Here is a 21,609-nt window from a genome sequence, read left to right on the forward strand (position 1 = left end):
GAGGGGAAATCTGTACCTTATTATTTCGAGCGTGCAGTGCCACACGCCTCAGCAGTGAGATGATGATGAAAAGAGGAGATGAGAGAGATTCCAACTGGCAGCATGAGCGCGATCAATCACGATCTCGCTGTGAGCTTCTGCTTCCCCGCGAGCTGCGAGCCACCAGGCCCTCCCGGGCTGTACGTGTGCTGCTGGTGATGGTGGTGGTGATGGTGCTCCGGCTGCTCCAGCTTACGGCCACCTCTGGCAGGACTGCGAGGCGACTGACTGCACACATTATATCAACAGACACTCGCTCACAAGCCCGCAACAGCTGCCCGGTGTGTGTGTGCGTGCGTGCGCATGTGTGTGTGTGTGTGTGTAGAGGGATGAATTAATGATCCGATGAAAGTGTATCTGTACATATGTTTGCTGGCATGCTTGTGTGAACGTATTGATATGTTTGTGTGTGTGTGTGTGTGTGTGTGTGTGTGTGCTTTGAGGGATTATGTATTATTCATAGGAACAATCATTATTATCTCCTCATCCGAGTTAATTAATCTTTTAATCAATTCTGGCCAAAATCATCATCATCACAGGGAGTTTCATTAACTTGTTTTCACCTTCTCCTTAATGTCTCGCAATCCACTTAATTGTAGATTATTTCTTTTTCATTGTTGTGTCAGACCGAAGTGATTTATGGCACGGTGGCTGTGACGAGCTGCGGTTCATCTTCTCTCTACATTCATCCACCTCACAAGAATCGTGGTGTCTTGTCCTGAGTCTGAAATTATCTCTGTGCTACTTAATTGAGCCATGATGAACTCTGACCAGTTTTCCGGCTTCAAAAGTCATTAATTTTGCTATTGTGGTCCTGAATGGCACCGAAATGGCTGCTGCAGATATTCCAAAGGCAAGATGTCCATCATGGTCCATTCCAGAGCCAGTGGTCTGTCAAAGTCCTTTCAGTCAAATGAGTTGCGGACGTTCGCAGGCTGGCACACAGCAGCGCATTTGGAAAGTTTGTTTCATCTCCAGCCAAGGCAACGCTGGATGAGCGGTGGTGTGTATCACCCACTGCTCACAGCACAGAGACTGGACCATACATGACAAATGACCCTCACTGCCTGTATTCTGCTGAAGGTCAGCAGTCAGAGGCGACAGAGCCGGAGCCAGTTCATCACTGGTCATATCGACTTCATCCTGATGACTGAAGGGCCTGAAATTAATCTGTTTGCAGGTTTTGACCCCACAAGCGGAAGTAGGACAAAATGAGGAATCATTTTATTTCTGAAGAACCTCATATTCACAGTCATTGAAGAAGCAAAACCTCACTATAAAGTGAGAGTTTGACATTTTGAGAAGCTCAACACCACTCTTGTTTACTGTATGGTAAATATGAAGCTGCAGCCGGTTAGCTTAGCTTAGCATTAAGTCTTGAAACGGGGGGTAAACGGCTAGCCTGGCTCTGTCCAAAGGAGATAAAATCCACTAACAGTAAATCTCACTAATTAACGTGCTACATTTTGTTTTTACCCTCACTTACACCACATACACATGGGATTATTTCTTGGCCGGCGCAGTAACTTTTTTAATTACTGGCTGTAATGACCTTTCAGACATTCATGAGGTAGCAATCTTCTCATATAACTCTCGGCAAGAGAGCGAATAAGAGTATGTTGAACCTTTATTATGGATTCAGGTTTGAGATCATCCAATTCTTCCAATGATTGAATAAGGATCATCATAAAATACTCATTCCTGATTTTCCCCTTACTTCTGTTTGTGGGGATTAATTTCAGGCCATTCCGTCACCAGAATAATGTCAATATGGCCGCTATCCCTGTCTGTTTATTTAAGCCTTCCTCTCTGAGTCTTGAGATTCTCTTTGACATTTCTAAACTTCACAGATGTTCGACTTACAGGCAACCCAGGGGAAGTGCAAATATTCACCGTGCAAATATTCACTTCTCAGTTTCAATCGATTAATGCAGACAGAGCAGAAGGGGGGGGAATTTGTTCAGTATTGAGGACAGAACGCCCCCTCAAGGCCTGCTGTCTTTGGAAAACAAAAGCTGTGAGATATTTGTAATCCACCCCCCTCTTTTTTTATTTTGGGAAGACAGCAGACACATCAGCCTTGTGGTCAACTCCATTCTCTGCTACCACAACTGTATATAATCATCAGGACTCTTGACTCCAGCCAAGTGTACTGAAGAGGCTCCAGCCAGTGACGACTTCCTTCCATAATTACCTATCTGTTATGGAGGACTGTTGAGCACTTTAGATAACATGCATGCCTTGGTGGCTCACGCGCGATGCAATTTCATCGAGAATGATTAGGAATCGGGGGAGACCCCTATTGTTCATTATCCTTTATCCTCCCTGATAGGCTTGAGTTTATTCAGATGTATTCAATTGAAATGCAAATGTGCGCCCATCCTCTGCTGTATTTTGTCATCTTATGAGTAATGTCTTTCTTTTTAAGAGTTCTAATTATGTTGAAGGAGGTTTCAGCGTGAGAGCAGATAAACGCTTTGTACCACAAGTTCTTCTTCTTATGGCAAATGAGAAACTCCACTTATGTTGATGGTATCTCAGAGATGGCCAGACACAGGAAAACATCTTATTTATCAGGAACCATCTTACGACATTCACCTTGTTCTGCTTCGGATAGCGGAGGTGAAATTGAGAATGGCAGCTCATATCTGTGGATCAGCGTCTTCGCTTTAGCTCGTTCTGGATGAATGCTTTCCGAAATTTCAATTGTTGTTGCCGAAAAGTCATGTGATTTAACTTTCCATCTCTTCCTCCATCTATTTGTCTCTTTCCCTGCAGCCCTATGACTGTGCGAAAAGGAAAACGTTTAGGTATCTCCATCCAGGAGCACATGGCCATCGACGTATGTCCAGGCCCCATCCGCCCCATCCGCCAAATCTCTGCCTACTTCCCTCGCCTTTCGCCCACTTCCTCCTTCTCAGAGCCGCTCTCGCCCAATCAGGTGCCAGCTCCCACCGCGCTCAGCCCTAGCAACGCAGGTCAAGGTGGAGGGGCTGTTGGAGGAGGAGGAGAAGGAGGAGGGAGCAGCAGCCTGTTATCACCGCTGTTACCAGGGGCGGCGGGCGGAGGAGGCTCACTGTCAGCCATGAGTAGCATGGACACCTCCATCGAGATCGACAGCTGTGACAGTGATGATAACAGTGAGTCACCTGAAAGTCATAACTTGGATTCGCTAAAGCCGCTTCAGCCGGAGAATTTAAATGAACTCAGCACAGATGTGGGTTTGGAAGAAGACAGCAAGAACAGAGAAAACAAAACTGAGGTTCTGTCAAACTTTACGTTGTCGCACAGCAGAGTTTACAAAGATGATGGCGAAAGATTTACTATCAAATTCTTAGGGATTTTTTTAAATAATGGGTCTTTGAATTTACACCGAATGAAACAAAATCAGATTTCTCATTTGAGCCAACGACCTCTGAAGTGAGATCTATTGCTAGCGTGAGACTCCATAGTAAATGCTGGACCCATTTTTCATAAGCCACATATCTTGCACACACTGAAATGGCATTTTTCAGACAGGCATATCAGGAGGAAATTAACTTCTTACGAGCCCTTCCTGTGTCTCAGCAAGACACTCAGCAAGTGAGCATATTAAGATAGCAGATAATGGTAATATCTAGAGTTGTGTTGTATTCTCAATGCATTAGTGTTAAAAAGGCCTCATGGTGATGGAGAAGAGAGGGGACCGTGCCCACTTTGGAGACAGGAAGTGTAGGCAAAGGTAGTAAAAAAAAAAAAAATCCACCTACCAGTACTTCCAAACTTAACTATTTAACATGATCTATGTTTGTTCAGTCTGAAAATGACACACTGTGGTTTTGACTCTGCACTGGACCATTTCTGGCCGGCGAAGTCATTTCCTGTGGTCTTATGATTAAACAAGATATAATGTGTTGAGCTTTAGATGTTCTGGTAAGTGATTTCTGTTACCTTTAAGCAGAGCCGGGCTGGCTGTTTCACACATTTTCCAGTCTATGTTAAAAACCAGCAACTAGCGTTCACCTTATATTTACCAGTGGTATCAATGATTTCATCCCACTCTCAGCGTTGGAGTGAGTTAAATGAGGCATAATGGGGTAAGTGCAGACACATCCTGCCATAATTCTCTGTACAAGGTAATAAGGTCATCAGCTGAAAAGAAGTCACCAAAGCAGCACACTGAACTTTTTTTCCCTTTCATCTCCTGCCTTCCAGCCTCTTTGGGGACGTTAGAGTTTGACCTACTGTATGAGAGGGCCACCAGCTCCTTACGCTGCACAGTCCTGAGAGCGAAGGTAAATACTGTCCTCTGAAAACTCCATTAAAGGCAGATTCGTGTGTCCAACCTGTGACACAAAAAGCTGCAGCCTGTCAATCAAAGAACGACTCCTGTTAGTAGTCCTGCTATCATCGTGGCTCTCAGGATGCGATGTCTGTTGGTCGGTCCAGCCTTTGACCTAGACTGTAATATCTCAACAAATATTGGATGGAGGGCCATAACATTTTGTACTTGTATGGTTCCCAGACAATAAATTTTATTGACTTTAAGGCCACCATGAGGCTAATTAACAAATATTACCAGGCTAACACATTAAATGAAGATTGTGAACATGTCACACGGCAACATTATACCTGCTACATCGACACGTCAGCATCGTCTAACATGCTGACATTAGCGTGCGCCTCTAAGCCAAGTACAGCCTCAGAGAGCTGCTAGCACGGCTGTGGACTCTTGGTCTAAATGGGTGCAATCACTACTTTAAAATGAAAGCCTGCTGTGGTCACGGGTCAAAGAGACCTGCATGATGGTTTTTATGGTGACAGCATCAAAATGAAGAATTGCACCTGTTCATATTTCAGGTAAACTTTACTTCAAAATTCATGCCCCATCTGAAGGCGCTTCAGACTTGATATTCTTTCATTAGTTTGAGAAAGGTCTGGAGTTACATAGACTTGAGGTAAATGTATTACATCTTTTCATTATGTCAGTTCTCATCCTCAGTTTTTCCATTGTTTTTAAAATGGTCCGTATGTCCTCTGCTCTATATGGCTGACTGGTTAACTGAAACTACATGTCAAATTAAAAGCCGCCTTCCCTTCCTCTCTACCTCTGTGCTTTAGATTCAATTTGTAAATGAACCTTGCACCTCTAAGTCTGCTAATTTAGTTTTATTAGTTTTTTTTTAATTTCAGAGGTGTTGGCAGCTTACACAATGTTCTCCACCAATTATATCATATCCCCTCTCTTATAGCCTCTCTCTGTCTCTATCAGGGTCTGAAGCCGATGGATTTCAACGGTTTGGCTGATCCTTATGTCAAGCTGCACCTGCTGCCGGGTGCCTGCAAGGTCTGACTTCACTAACAGAATATAGTTATGTCCCTACTGAAAAAAAGCTCTTTGGTAACCTGTTGCCCAGGACTTTTGAGTGCATATTCAAGTCTAGATATAATTTCGAGCTACATTATGAAAGTGCAAGTGCAGGCCAGTAAATCTGCACGAAAATAAAACGACCTTCTAGCCAAGAAGAAATTGTTTTCCCGTTGAGGTTGTTTGCTGTTTGCAGCTTGGAGAAAGAGCTTTGAGTTACATTATTATTTTTCTCTCCTCTCTGCTTTGATGCACAGGCTAATAAATTGAAAACCAAGACTGTTCGCAACACGCTGAACCCTGTGTGGAACGAGACACTCACCTACTGTGGAATCACAGAGGAAGACATGTACCGCAAAACACTCCGGTAAATGTTTGCTGTAGAAGCTTTTGTGCTATTTCTGTCTCCTTCACTTCCTGCCTCTCTGTTCTGTCTTGCCCATCCGAAAACCGGCTCTCGCTTTCAAAGGATTTCTTATCATCTATCTCAATCGCAGAATCTTTTGCTTTCGGTTTATAGGCCTTTATCCTATCTCTGTTTCACTGTCTTCCTACCTCCGCTGATGCTTTGATCCTTCGCCACCTCAGCTTCGTTCCTCCCTGTCCTCACATCTCTCCTGTCCACGAGGATCAGACTTGTTCCAAACCAGCCCTCTCTCTTGGTCTTTCTTTCCATCTTTCTCCCTGCCTTTTTCTCTGTTCAAGCTGCAGTGACAGATTGAGGTCAGACTAAGCACCGCGGGGTGTTTTAATTTCATTGACCCCCTCCAGAGGTGACAAAAGCTGTGAATTGTCTCTGCCTGTGACTAAAACTTTGCCACAGCACATGTGGGAGTGGGATTTAAATACGATTGACGTTAATGTCTCAGGGGAAATTAGAGAAACTGGCCCTACAGCCGGCCTCCGACACTGTATTAATTCCACACAGGAGTTTAAAGATCAGGAGGCAGGAAGTTTAACCTACTGAAGTGTGTAAACATGTCGATGTTTGAAATGTGTTCTTTTATTCAGAGACTGAATTTAATCGCTTTGTTTACATCTGCATAAATCTCTTTTAAGTGATAGATATCATGAAAGAGCTGCAGGTTTTCAAGGATTTGAGTCTTTCTTTTCTTGTGGTGAGGAGTGGTTTTTTTAAACAGAGAGTAACAGTGCAATGCAAGGCTCCTTCCACTGTGTCTACATGGTAGACATGTAGACATGCAGAAAATATTTCAGCTGTCTTCAAAAATCAATGCTCAGTTTGGCTCCAGTCCCTCATAAATAAAAGGATTTCTTCCCAGACTTGAAATTTGTTATCGCATTTCCACACTTCCAATGTAGGAAGAAATCTGATCACAGAAAAGGGGGGGTTTCTGATTTCTTCTCTGAGAGCAGTTTCATTCGACCAGAACTCCACGAGATTGCGACCACAAGCTATGCCGCGCGTTGAAAACGGGCAGAGCTCGTACTTTTTAACTGGAAATCATGTTTGCTCTCAACTTCAAACCAGCATGCACAGGCGACAAGCTGTATGGCGACAGGAAGTCATGATTTACAATCTTTTTTAATGGCTTTAGTTAATTCACAACCATCTGTAGGCTATTGGACAATTAGCTTTAGCACAGTGATATCATATCATCAGCACAGTCATATATGTTTTTATATTTATATATTTTTTCACTTTCATAATGTATAACGTTTCCTTATTTCTGGCAGTAATGAGCTCCCATAAGAGCCAGTCCGAAAGGTGTCATCACCTACTTGCCCTGCAGCAGCAGAAAAGCCTGTAATGGATTCCTGCTCTTCATACAGCATCAGAACATTACATGACTGACATGGACATTTAAGCTGGTGACAGCGCGTGTGATTACATTTATCACACCGCTTTACTGACATGACATCTTTTTGATGTAGACGGAAATGTGAGCTGTCACAGTGGCAGTAAAATGTGTACATTACTGCATGTCTGTTTCACATTGTAATGACTCTGCACTTCACACTTGACTCTTTGACCTATATGCTCACTCACCACTCCATCCTCAAGCCCTTTGGATCAGCTGTCTGTTACTCATCCATGTATCACACCATCTTTCACCTCTCAGCCCTGGCTGGTTTCATCTCTCTTTATTCTCCTTGTCTTTTTTTTTGCCTCATATTCCACGTTTCTCTGTCTTCCATTTTCATTCCTCCCTATTTTCACGGCATTTTGATTCTGAAGGGTCCAGACATCCTTTTGGATAATAAGCTACTAGCCCAGAAATTACCTCTTGGGGAATGCCAGCACATATCTGGTATCCCCAGGCAACTGGCCCCTTGCACCTTCTACATTTCTGCAATACCATGTTTTATTACCGGAACCTGAAGGCGGCAGGTGACTGCGATGTTTTGTTCCTGTGGTAATGAATTTAGTTAGAAGCTGAATAAAACAACAGGCCAAGAGACAGCATATTCACATCTGGACCTCTGACAGATTGCATTCTTAGTTTTCTTCTTTTTCTCGCACATCTTTCACTCACATTTACATAAAGCACAGAAAAAGGCAATTTATCTCTCCCTCTCACCCACGTCACTCCATCCCTCGCTTGCTTTTGATTTCACATATCCAGCCTCCCTCCATCTCCTTCACTCCTCTCTGCTGCTCACAGCCATTTATGCATTTCGACTGATGGTGTGGCAGGTGTAAAAGTTTGCCAGACCCATAAATATGGATTGACTTGCATGATGCACTTTCACACTAAATTGCCACGGGAGAGAAAATGGTAATTCCTTGCACAATGTGTGTACACAGATGCTGGGTTTATGCGTAGGTGTTTTTTCTGACTGTGTGCTCTTTAATTTGGGTCAGGTTTATGTCAACAGTTTCCCTCCCCCATTATAAAGTTGCCACAACATTAGGAATAATTAAATGAGTGATAAAATGTAAATTTGTTTGACTGCCACCTCCCCTCACACACACAAGAGCAAATTACATCTTTCCACTTACATTTTCTAGCTCTGCCTCAGCCTCACTTATCAGCATCTTATTCATGTTTGCATCACTCCCCATCGCCGTCTCACGCTTTTTCTCATTTGTACCTCCCCCTCCCTCTTCTGCCTCTCACTCCCAGGGTGTCTGTGTGTGACGAAGACAAGCTGACACATAATGAGTTCATCGGGGAGTCGCGGGTGGCCCTCCGCCGCGTGAAGCCGGACCAGACCAAACACTTTAACATCTGTCTGGAGCATCCACCTCCTGTGAGAAGAAGAGAGGGGCGGCAGAAAGAACTAAAGGGAGGATAGGAAAGAAAGACTGAAAGGAAGGAAAGAAGAAAATGAGTGTATTAGGGAGATATTTCACTGGAGGGTACAGTAATATTCAATATATTAAGGCTTCCTGTCTGACTCACAACCTCATCTTTTAAAAAAGATGTGGTGAAAAAGATGGAGGGATGGGGGGAATGAGCTGAAGGGGGACGGCTTCCTGCCTCCCTTGTTTATGCGCCAACAGGGAGGTGTTAAAATGTCGATATTTAGTAGACACAAGTATCCACTCTAATGATTACCACACACCTGGGCCTCATACGCCAGCGTGTCTGTGCCATCACTGCAGCACCGTCAGCAACAGAGCCGAGCGAATGCTTGAGAGTAAGCATGATGTTTGAGGGGAAGCAGCAAACAAACATAATCGGAAACGCTTAAAGCAAGAACCTCCTTTATTAGGGCTGTGAGACAGAAATGTGCTGAGGCAGGCGTTTTATAGCTAAACAATCTGTTTTACTGGTGAAGATGGCAATAACAGTGAAGATAAAAGGCACATTTAGAACGGGGAACTTCAGACATAGTGATAATAAATAAGAACAAATACAACACACTTGTTTTCTGGCTGAGAAATAGATGAGAAGCTTAAGCCAAAACATCAAACTCCTCCTTTAAAGATCAGATCGTACTTTAGAAAGAGTTTATAAGTTGTACCTAATGCTTTTATTAATGGTTAGTCATTTACTAATGCTTAATAGATCAGCCATTAGCCATTAATAAGAACAACTCTGGGCTTGCGAGGTTGTAAAAAAAAGGAATTTATTTATTATCCTTTTTAACCATTAGTATCGTAATAAGTTACGTCACATGGCCAAAAATATGTGGACACTTAAGTAAAGTATGCACACACTTGAGTGTAACACCCAGATGTGATTGCTCAACACATCACTCCCAAAATCCCAAACCATGGGCATTAATATGCCTCTTCTAGGACAACTTTCTAGCAGATTTTAAAGCCTGCCTGCAGGGATTTGCTCAGTCAGGCCACTGCTGCCACACCAAACTGGAAAGACATGTCATTATGTCCCTCACCTTATGCACAGCGGCAGTGCCATTTTGAAACAGGGAAGGCCATCCACAAACTGTTGTCACAGTGTTTAAAGTACACGGTTGCATCAAATATCATTGCATGGTATATAGCATAAAAGATGTCTCTTTCTTGGAAATAAAGGCAGCTAACAGCCCCAGACCAAAACCACCCAAAGGACAGTGGTGTCGATTGGCTTGCTGACATACAATTGAGACGATTTTTCCCTGAGAGGAAGTATTAGGTAAACAGGACTGAGTGTGGCATCTATTCTTATAGCCCACAAATAGCTTTTTGTGCAGGCTAAATGTCAGCTGGGTGACACATGGGAAAAGGGTACATAGAGATTGGGAGAATAAAGGGAGGGGAGGGGGGGCATCAATGGACAGAGAGAGCAAGTGAGAGAGATGAGAAACAAATGGATTAAAAAATAAAAGTGGTGGAGAGTGGGCGGGGGCATGTGTGAAAAGGGGTGGGAGGATGCTGGGTTTTTGTTCTTCATGAGCTGCAAAGGGCTGTTGGTATTAGATTGGTCCTCTGAGGCTGGTGGCCACTCTGCGATCAAACAGCGAAGCCCCTCTCTCATCCTGCGAACCTGACGCTGTGTCAGGCCTGTCATTTTCAAAGTGGTTTCACCCCTTGACTCGATATGTCCATGCTTTCTCTTCATCCTTTGCTCCTCTAACCTGCTTCCGCAGCCTTTCTGTCAGTCATATCCCCTTGTTTTTTTGTCTTCTTCTCTAATTTTTCTTTCTCTGCCTCCAGCTGCCTTCCCCGACTGCGATGAGCACAGCCCTGAGAGGAATCTCCTGCTACCTGAGAGAGGTAACCACATGAGTCCTCTGTTCTGGTCAATATGACCCTCCTTCTGTCTGTCTGTCTGTCTGTCTGTCTGTCTGTCTGTCTGTCTGTCTGTCTGTCTGTCTGTCCTTACAGTCCATCTTTCAACCTGGCTGTGTTTTGTTCCCCTTAACCGATTTGAGACTACATGGCTGGCGCCAAAATAATATCCTAAAAGTATGAGAGCAACAACTTTTACTGTTTACATCTAACAAGTGAAATGAATCAGATCTAATGCCATCTGTCCTTTTTTTTGGCAGGACTTGTAGGTTAAGATGTCTGCCATTGAAATTAAAGGTCCAGTGTGTAGGATTTAGAGGATTTAGAGGATTTAGAGGAGGAGGAAGAGGAAGCGTAATATAATATTCATGTTTGCTGTGTTTCTATTACCTTAGAATGGGCTCTTTATATCTGCAGAGGGAGTGGGTCCTCTTCCACAGAGTCCACCATGTTGGACTGCCATGTTTCTACAGTAGCCCAGAATGGACAAACCAAACATTGACTCCAGAGAGGGCCTTATACCTTATTAATGGAGGGTGAAACAAGGGGTTTTCAATCAGTTGCAATCTGCAACCTCATCACTAGATGCCACTAAATCCTACACAGTGGTCCTTTAAAGCACTGACCACAAATTGTGTACACTTATCACTGCAAACTATTTTGCAAACCATTTGAATGCATGTTTTCCACCTTTCCAGAGATCTGATAGTTTTCAATTCCTTTCTGGAAGACAATCAATTAGCAGCTTGAGTTATCTAATCCATTAAACTGCCATTAATTTATTGGTGTGGTTTAATTAAATGCAGTACATTTCCAATTAATCTGTGATCAAAGTGGATAATTGAGTTTGATTTTTTTTGCAATGGAAGTGAATGAAAATGAATGGCTGCTAAGGGCTGTTGCGAAAAATGGTAAAATACATGTCAATATGTAAAACTTTACAGTTCACATTAAAGTGAAACTGTGTAACTTCCATGAACAGCAGCCACTGTGGCAAAAGTGACACGTACAGGACAAAGCTAAAACGTAGTGTAACAGTACTGCAGAGAGAGATTCATAAAGTTTATGAGCTGACTCAGTAATGTTATTATATTGCAGTAGCATCTACCTAAAGTTTGCTAACATTAGCTAAATAAGCAAGCGAAGGTCTGGCATATTGGCTTAAAGGGTGACAAGGGCCATTGATCGACTGTCAAAGTAATCATTTCAACTGTGTCTCTTTTTCACCCATTTTTGTGTTTGTTCGTGTGTGCGTGTGTGAGTGTGTGTGTGTGTGTGCCACTGGTCATACCAGACCGAATAAGTGCAGCAAGAGTGTTTCGTATTGCCTGTAAATCCAACCTTTCATTTCTGAGAGGATATAAATGATATAATGCTATTTTTCATTTCACAGGTTACATAAAAAATTTAAAGCATACATGATTTTTAGGTCTGGTGGTCTGGTCCACGATCCAGGTTCAGAGCTGCTGCATGGCCCGGTTGTTTTAGACACAGCAGTGCTTTTAGAGCCGCTCCTCTGGTCACATACTGGGTAAATCAATGAAGGGGTCAAACCAAATGGCTGATGTAATGCTTTGTTTAATGTATCTGCTGGTCATCTTGCAAGCTCTCTAGCCTTGCAAATCTACAAACAAATGAATCTCTTTCCCACTCACCTGTCACTGTGTGTGCCTGGCTCCACATTAATGCCTGTTTATTTCCACCCTCCCTAATGAGTTGCTCTCTATTGATCTGTGAAGGTCTGAGCTGTTTCATTACCAGATACCTGGTGCAAATTATCCTCAGTAATTGCAAGTTTTAAAGTCTCTTACTCAGTCACGACAGATGGTGAACGGCCTGTTGGCAGCAGTGACGAGTCGCCCCCAAAAAAACATACAGACAAGAAGAGGAGGGAAATAAGGAAGAGAGAATTAGGAGGACGAGAGGGAACAAGCTGTTGTGACAATTAAAGAATGGGAGGGAGGAGCATGGAGGAGTGTGGGGCGTGTGGCGTATTGATCTTCCCGGCTATGTCCACCTCACACCCGTAGATAAGACTTAATGAGAGATGGAGAGATAAGAAGGACAGAGGAGAGATTCAGTGAAAAATACAGTGGAGGATTGATGGAATCCATTTTACATTAAAATTACATTAGAGGCAATAAAACCAAACCTTTTCCATTTTCTCCTGCTGGAACGTCAAATGTAACTCAATGCACCTGCAGTGATGAAAAGCCTGAAATAACAAATGTGCATCTTTCCTATAAATAACATACATGTATTGGTGCTGCTGGCCATGAGGGTGAGTCACGGTCCTGTGAGAACATCATCTTCCCCTTCTTCACCCTCTGCTGCTGCTTCCTCGCTTTCTTTCATCTGTCACTTTGAATCTGTGCTGTTGTTCGGCCTGTCGTCAGATGCTGTGGAAACAGTTTGACGTTGTCGACGGAAAATACTCAAGAAATGAGTGACAAAGTGCATTAATGTGACTTTAAGGTTAGTCCAAGACATCGGACCAGCTGCACACCTGTCCATTACAATGTCAGAGATAGCTAGGTTTGTTTCTGAGCTGCAGCAGATGAGCTCAAACGTTAGAGGAAAGTCGCCGAGCTCTTAACAATAAACAGTGCCTGCTTATGAGAGAGAGGAGAGATGAACTATATTACAGTGAAGGACATAAAGTTCCATGTAACAACTAAAAGAGGACACTATGTATTTTTCTTCTTTCACATAAAAGGTTAAATTTCTATACAATAAAACTCACCTTTGCTCAGTTCAATGCACTCAGGGTTTTTGAAGCTACAGCCTTGCTTGTTCTGGCATGACGAGTAACATTTAACCTTTAGATAGATGTTGCTGTATAATGGGGTCAGGCAATATATTTACATTTTCTAATCAACCACCTCCGTTTATATATTAGTGTAATAAATAAGCTCACACAATGCATAGAAAAGAAATATTCCTACACCTAATTTCCCTATAAAACAGAAAATAAACCCTTCATTCAAACTCAAAAGAAACAAAACCCCAAATCATAATGGTTTGTCTTTCCACTGTTCCAACAATCACCAGCTCTGGTCTAAATAAACCCTTAATTCATTGAGTTATATGTGAGAATATTGTGGCTCTACATGCCGTTTTTTCCTGACTGCTGCATTTGTCTTCAATATTAGGCGTTATGTATTGCAGGCAGATATGCTAAGTGAGCAGAGGAAAAGAGTTTAGTCAATGCATTGCATTAGTTTAAGCTTATTTTTAGCAATGAAAAAAAAAACCTTTGACTCTCAAATTTGGTAATAACAGTTGGATTCAGTCTGGTTCTTAAAGAGCTCTGGGTCTGGGTCTTAAAGACATGATGAGTTTCATCTGAAGTTGTGTTTAAGGTTCAAACAGAGCTTTCCCGTCGAAGTGTCAGTGGAGGCTTCTGTCCAGAATAAGTTCTACGTGTTTGCTTTGATTTCTGCTGTCGCTGTAGGAAGATCTGCACTACTGCAGCCTTAAACCTGCATCAATTGATTTTGTGGCCTGAGGAAACACAACATTGACATATTATCACCATATTAAGATGATCATAGCGAGCATCTTAGCAAGCAGCTGTGGCTTATTTACACATCAAACAGACACAGCGAATCATTAGCATTCGTTTTGAAGTCCACAAGTTCACTCTCCTTTTGGCTCTGTTTTGCTTGTGACCAACTCCTGAGGGAGTGTGTGTGTGTGTGTGTGTGTGTGTGTGTGTGTGTGTGTGTGTGTGTGTGTGTGTGTGTGTGTGTGTGTGTGTGTGTAATTACGTTACGTTACGATGCATTTCACCCTAGAAGAGTTAATTCAAAAGAATTCTTCTCGTAAATGTTTTACTGTTTTTACCAACTGGTCTCTGACTTAATCTGTCGTTTGGGCTGAGCAGGTAGCGTGCATTGGGTTTATCAGGGCCTTTTCACTGAAAACAGCTGCCTCTGCATCTGGAAATGACACTGATGTGAGCTGAGAGTGAGACGAAATGATTTTGGTCCGTAAATCAAACCAATAAGCTTTTAAAAGGGAGTTTTTTAGCTCTGTAGTGCAGAATTTGATCATAATTCTGTGGGGGTTTGAGTGACCCCTTTTACACTACACAGTCATTTAATCCAATAGTAATATAAAAACATCGATTACAGCAGCTTTAAACTTTAACACTGTTGCCTTTTTCATCAGCTCATCTGATGCATCATTTCCAGTAGAGGCATCCTTTTAACACTGAGCCTTAAATCACTAATCTACAAATGCCGCTCAAACACCCTTTTCCTGATGTTTCCCTGTCTTGTATCCCTCTTCCTGTCAGTGGGAGACTGAGCAGCAGAGAAGTCTAGAGGAGAGAGGCCGTTTGCTGCTCTGCCTGCAGTACCTCCCCCCAGCCACTGATGGCGATGTGAAGGGTGAGGCCAAGGAGAGGGCTCGTGGCGGGCTGTGTGTGGGCGTCAAGCGCTGCGCCCACCTGGCAGCCATGGACGTCAACGGCTACTCAGACCCCTACGTTAAAACGTAAGGATGACATCAAACCACTAACTGTGTGCCATCGTGTATTTCATTGCTTGAAATGGTGTAATTGCTATATTAGCAAAAATATTTTTTCAATCGTTGGGCAGAGAAAATAATTAATACACAACATTTCATGACCCTCATTTCAGAACGATTTCCACATGACCAATCCATCTCCCTCACCACCGCCGCCAACTGTCCGTTGGCTTACATGTATTGGCCCCATGAATCACCTTCTGTCACCAATCATGAGTGATAGATGGCCTGAGTTAACCCCGCATAAGATAACGGTGACAAATGAGGACAGCTTTCACACAAGTGGATGCCATTGTGAAATGTATCACTCATTCATCAAGATAATGATAACAGTGTGTGTGTGTGTGTGTGTATTGACAGCCTTCAAAATGGATTGACATGATCTAATGTTATGGGCGTACTGCATCATGGAGGAGGCAGAGTTGGATGCTATTGTTGGTGTCATAGAGGTCATTTGGAGTTTCATTACTCATGATGAAAGAAAAGCAATACCGTGTGTGTCACTGTGTGTGTGTGTGTGTGTGTGTTTGTGTGTGTGGCAGGGAGGGCAAGAAGGTCCCTGGGTTGAATGATGCACCCTGACAGAGACTGGACAAATGAGCCTTAAAATCCCCCTCTTTTTCACTCAGTGCTCTCCTGAGTGCTGGCTCTGGCTTTGAGGTTGTTTGTGGAACGAGTAAAACACTAAACAACCTGTCATCACACACATTCATGCACACCAATCTCCCTTCTCCTTTTCCCGTCATGCCTTAAACTCAAGCTTTCTCCCTCCTTCTTAACACCCACTGAACCTACACATGCATCCCGCGCACATCCATAATAATACATCGTGCACCTTGTTTCAATTCGGATGCGTGCTCGCATCTTTGCCCTTTGGCGGGAGCTTTTTCCCAGATGCTTTGTTGTGTCTGAGAGCGTGTGGGAACATACGCTCTCTGAGATGTGGGTGGTGGGTGGAAAGCAAATGTGAAGAGAGATTTTGCCACGCTCCTTCCAGCTGGCTTAAAAATATCCTGAGAATTTAATGACACCCAGAGAGGGGATGCTAAGCTATTTCAATCTGTGCTGTGTTGGTGAAGGAATAACTGATCGGCCCTCACACTCACACATGGTTAGTTCCACAATAAAATACATCAGATCTTTCCAGGGATTGTTGAACGTTTTTGGGAATATGTTCATTAACTCTCCTGCTGAGAGTTAGATGGGCAGATGGAGGCCACTGTCATATATGTGCTGTAAATATGCAGCCAGCAGCTGCTTATCTTATCTCAGCATAAACACTAAATTATGGGAAAACAGGCAGCCTGGTTCTGTCCAGAGGTCAAGTGGTAGGCTGATGGACAGAAGAAGGCTAGCTGTTTCCCTCTGTTTCCAGTCTTTATGCTAAGCTAAGATAGCAAGCTGCTGACTATATCTTTAAATTGCCTGCATAGATATGACTCTTGGCAAGACAACAAATAAGCCTATATCCAAAAATATGGAACTGTTCCTTTAAATAAATACTTTTTCTGAATCATTCATCAGTTAAGAAGAAACTAAGAATGAAGTCATAGTCAATGACAGAAATCTGTCAAAATCTATCATCGACAGTAATTCCTGCAAGAACATAATGATTATCTGTATGCATGAACTCACTCCCACTTTAATGTAGTCATCACTGGTATTTGCAGCTATTGTACCATCAGTACTTAACAGAAATATTCCTTTCAGCAGTGCTCTGACCTGTGAGTGATAATGTAATGGCATCACGTTCCTCTGTCTCAGGTACCTCAAGCCAGACGTTCATAAGAAATCCAAGCACAAAACAGCGGTCATAAAAAAGACTCTCAACCCGGAGTTTAATGAGGTATACGTCGATGTTTATGTTTGCGTACGTGCATGTGCATAACTGTGGAAGCAAGAAGCGCACTCACAATGTTTAAACGTGAAGACATGCTCATTTAGAGTGTCCACCTCCAGAGACCCTCCACTGCATGCAAAGTTTGTGCAGCACTTTTGCTAGACAGCCAATTACTGTCTGCGTACCCTGATCTGCTGCCTCATTAGTGGAGATTCATAGAAGAGGAGCAACACGTGTGTTCGGCGTGATCTTCTGACCTTTGCTCTCAACCGCTCATCCTTCTCCCTATTTGTTTTCACGCAGGAGTTCTTCTATGAAATCACCTTCTCAGAGTTAGCCACCAAGACGCTGGAGGTCACGGTGTGGGACTACGACCTGGGAAAGTCCAATGACTTCATCGGTGAGGTGACACCACAAACACGCTGGCAGCTAATCTGTTCCTGCTGGTGTTTATTTGGCATTACTAATTAACTGGCTCGCTAGTTTATTAGCAGTGTAATAATGTTGTACCCATGGCAGATGTTGCTGAAGATATTTTAGGATGTTCTCCATTATCTGCTATGATCCGAGTGCGGCACTGGGTGTAATTTGCAGGGTTTGGTTGCCAAAAGGGTGCCAGTGACATTTTGGCTGAAAATGAGCTTTATACTATACTTAGTTAGAGTGTGAGTAAGTACTTACATTTACTCCTGTTCCTGAATTGAATTTGAAGACTTTGTGTAGGTAGAGATCAAATTCTTTATTGTTATCAACAATGTCTACTGAAGAAGTAAAACTCTAAAAGCAAGTCAGATAGATGCAGTTGTATTTCCCAAAAAGACTGTAATTGTTCACAGTTAGAATCACAGAAACTTAATTGGAAAACTGTTGCTATTCAGTACCTTACCATATATTTAAGTTGACTTTTGCAATAAAAAGGAAATAAGATTTTCTGCTCTTTGGCTCTCAGCTCAATTTAATTTGAAACTAAAACTGATTTCTGTCTGTAAGTAATTGCTCTAGCAAATCAAGCAAAAAAAGGCAACAAAATATGCAATTACTGCTAATAAAGCAGTAGAACAGAAAACAGTGCAGAAGATCTTCCATAGATCAGAAAGGTGTAGCTTGAAGCTACAGTTAATTACACCAACTCTTACAGGAAACACCTGTTTATACTATGGTGGCAAGCAAACGTTTGGGCACCCCAAGAGGTTTGAGCTCTCAGATAACTTTTACGAAGGTCGCTGACCTTAATTAGCTTGTCAGTGCTATGGCTTGTAAACAGTCATTGTGCTAAAAAAGGATTAAAAAAGATAGCTAAGTGTTCTCAGGTAGCTGCGTCCTCAGTTTGTAATTAAGAAATGTCATTTAACAGGAGTGGTGGAGGTCAAACTCAAGTCTAGAAAACCAAGAAACTGTTCTGAGAGAATGGCTTGTTGGATTGCTAGAAAATCAAATCAAAATCCCTGTTTGGCTGCAAACGATCATGGAGATTTAGCAGTCTCTGCGATGATGGTGCACTGTTGTGCTCTGCAACAACGCCTGCACAAACATGACCTGCAAACCTTCCTGCATCCTCACCACAAAATTCAATGTCAGACATTTGCAAAGGAACACCTCAACAAGCCTGATATATTTTGGAAAGTTGGAAGTTAAAATAGAACTTTTGGCCACAATGAAGTTATGTTCGGAGGAAAAGGGGTGCAGAATTTCATGAAAAGAGCACCTCTCCAACTGTCCAGCGCAGAGGTGGATCGATCATGCAGGGAACGTTAAAAAAGTTATAGAATTTGAAGTATTGAGGAGATGTGTTACCTTTAACTTTATGCTGTCCAGAAATCAGGTCACCTTTTACTTTCTTAGTTATTCACAGTAGAAGAAATTTTGACCAGGGGTGTCCTAATATCCATTTGTTCATTTGCAAAATCTTGTCAGTTCCTGACAACGGTGACATAAATTGACCTCTTCATTTTTACATCAGTCTTCAGGTGTCACTGACTTTCTGTGTTGTCTGTGCACTGGTTAGGCGGTGTGTCCTTAGGGTGTCACTCACAGGGAGACACTCTGCAGCACTGGATAGACTGTCTGAAGAACAAGGGCAAGAAGGTGGAGCGCTGGCACACGCTGACCAACGAGCTGCCTGGATCCACGCTGCAGGAATGAACTGATCCTCATCCACTGTGCTGACACTGGAGAGACTGAGCTGAAGACTCGGCATGAGAGACGTTTCATCGCATGCTCGGAGGATTTTCTGCATGACTACGAAGGATTAATATCTGGCTTACTTTGTGTCTTAAATGAGACCATAATTCACAACAACATGCCCAAAGGGGGTCACATTCAGAGATCAATACTCCAATCTTGGATCTAAATAGACTTGATGCAAATCTGGGAAACTGTCCACACCACAAAGCTGACAGTATGATAATTTTCATAATCATATTCATAGAGCTCCATGTCCCTTTGTGGATTTAATGTCAATCTAAATGCTCCCCTGTGCTGCTCCAAACTTGTCAGATCCCAATCAACAAGAGAAATTGAATTCCTGTGGAAGGAGAATATAATGAGGGAAAGTTGAATTATTCTGCACTTCGTCCCTCTTGTCAGGTTTGCTTGCTCTCATTACGTTCAGCCTGTTCTTTTCATTGACTGCTGGCATTAAAAGTCCTCCGTTACGACCATCCGTCTCACAGTGCACATACCTCTCCCTCGCAATAATGTTTTGCCTAATGCTTCCGAAGATTTCCAAGTGGTCTTAATACTGAGTGTTTTGTATCTATTGACCTGATCGCCATTGGATTGCCAGCAGACAGCATAATCTAATAAGATAATTGGTTCTTCCATGTTGATGGTTTGTGTCAGTTACTTGCATGTTTGGTGTCTATGGAGCAAACTAAATATGTGCCAGGCTCTGCAGCAGGACAAAATCATTGTGTTGTTCCCAATTCTCCTGAGGTGTTTTGCTCTGATTGACTTAAGATCTTTTCTTTACTATTGTTTAATTAAAGAGTAAGAGGTTTTTTTATGTTGTTCACAGTTGTTTAATGTGTCAGCTTTAATATCACTGTGTCAGTTTCTTGTTGGTGACACGTTGATGAACCTAATCTTACTTCACAATCCTGAATATGTATGGAAGAGAACAGAGATGTAATTAACAGGCGATTCAGAGAGCTGTGCGCGGTCACACAGTAAATAAAATCATCAGCCTTTGTTGCATATCTAAATTACAAATATGAATGGTGTATAGAGCACAGTGTTGTCTGATTACGCTCCATGGCTGCTGCTTTTCTATGGATTGCATTAACTAAAATGCAGGTTTTGTCTGTGCTGGGTCTCGTGGTAAAAGAGGCATGCTGAAAACACCTGTGGTGTTCATATGTAAATATATATTGTGTTCACTTGCTTTGGATGTTTGTCTTCTGGAACTTAAAGTGTGCATGATTGTTTTCTTTTTTTTTTCATAAAACATTCATATTTATTGATGGTGTGCGTCCCTGAATTTCTAGTGTGTCTGCTCAGTGGCCTCTCTAATGTTTACGTATTGCTCAGTGGCAATCCAATAAAGCCAATACTGCCACCTGGCCTCCAGGATCTGCAACTGCAGCCTCATCTCTCACAGCCATGTGGGCAGAAGTGATCCAGCAGGTGTGTCTGAGGAGCACAGGTGCAAGAACATCAACACAAACATCTGTGTTGGTTAGACACTTTGGACTCTTGTTCTTGTGGAAACCTATGATTCTGTGATGGCCTGTGATTGGTCAGATTAGAACAAACTTTTCACCTGCAAACATATAAGGAAGCCAAAAATAGCCGTAAGTTTTATCTTTACTGTATAATAAATATTGAAATTTAAATCCCACTGAAATATTGAAATATTTGACTGTCTGAGTTGATGTGGTTTGAATTCTCCTGTGAAAATTTCAGTGGGTCATTTTCAGTGGCTCACAGACTGGATTCATGTGGAGGTCATCTATTTATCTATTTATCTATCTATCTACCTTATCACCATCCTGGAATATTCTATCGATCTCAGCATACTTTATTGAACTTTGTATTTGTTCCATTTGGCAGGGAGGTCAGAGGTCAGAGGTCAGCATCAGCGTCAGGACATCGGGATGTTTTTGATAATACACTGCTGCTCAGTGCCCCAGATCATGTATCCTGTTGTGAGTCAGAAGCAGAGTCATGGACTTCGGGACAGAGGCTCAATCTACATTTTGAATAGACGAGAAAAACACATAGCTGTACAGTTTCTGATTATTGAGCATTTTCTTGTGCATTCTGAGTGGGAAAGGAGCTCATTGTGAAATCAGAGACGGCGACTACAGTTTCATCTTAGTCACTGTTTGTTCCTCCCTGTGCTCTTGGATATACTGACAAACACCATAGACGTCTGTCCTCTGCAGGTCCACTCACTGCGCTTCCACTTAATGTTGGTGATGTCCCTAATACTGATACTCTTACACATACAACCAATAATAAACTTTTAAAGCACTTTCCAAAAAAAAAAAAAAAAAGTATTTTATAGAAAATATAAATTCAGAAAATGCATTGATCAAATGTGCATTTTGGTGATCCTCTGACTTTCCCTCTAGCGCCACCATGAGGTTGACACTTGATTTCCAGGATACTTGGTACGGACAATCATATGCCTTTTAGGACAAATTTGACTTTTCATGTAGCACCATTGTCAGCCAAAACACTATGTCCAAATCTGCTTTATGA

At 42.4% G+C, this 21,609-nt stretch overlaps 2 protein-coding genes across 2 annotated transcripts in view; one reads left to right on the forward strand and one right to left on the reverse strand.

The window, feature by feature from the left end:
* adprh (ADP-ribosylarginine hydrolase) overlaps positions 1-269 on the reverse strand; it is a 23,643-nt gene extending 23,374 nt beyond the window's left edge. Inside the window, exon 1 of the mRNA XM_070990249.1 lies at positions 17-269. The gene's annotated coding sequence lies outside the window, so the exon portion shown is untranslated. The remainder of the gene's footprint in view (positions 1-16) is intronic.
* LOC139349444 (double C2-like domain-containing protein alpha) overlaps positions 1-20,743 on the forward strand; it is a 22,310-nt gene extending 1,567 nt beyond the window's left edge. The window contains exons 2-11 of the mRNA XM_070990246.1: positions 2,818-3,179; positions 4,234-4,313; positions 5,291-5,365; positions 5,644-5,753; positions 8,476-8,602; positions 10,458-10,517; positions 14,833-15,032; positions 16,830-16,911; positions 17,209-17,305; positions 18,911-20,743. Of these exons, the coding sequence (XP_070846347.1) occupies positions 2,818-3,179; positions 4,234-4,313; positions 5,291-5,365; positions 5,644-5,753; positions 8,476-8,602; positions 10,458-10,517; positions 14,833-15,032; positions 16,830-16,911; positions 17,209-17,305; positions 18,911-19,047 (1,330 nt within the window). The 3' untranslated portion in view covers positions 19,048-20,743. The remainder of the gene's footprint in view (positions 1-2,817; positions 3,180-4,233; positions 4,314-5,290; positions 5,366-5,643; positions 5,754-8,475; positions 8,603-10,457; positions 10,518-14,832; positions 15,033-16,829; positions 16,912-17,208; positions 17,306-18,910) is intronic.
* Positions 20,744-21,609: the final 866 nt, after the last annotated feature.

Source organism: Chaetodon trifascialis, chromosome 21 (genome assembly GCF_039877785.1).
Source record: "Chaetodon trifascialis isolate fChaTrf1 chromosome 21, fChaTrf1.hap1, whole genome shotgun sequence".
NCBI classification, from domain to species: domain Eukaryota; kingdom Metazoa; phylum Chordata; class Actinopteri; order Chaetodontiformes; family Chaetodontidae; genus Chaetodon; species Chaetodon trifascialis.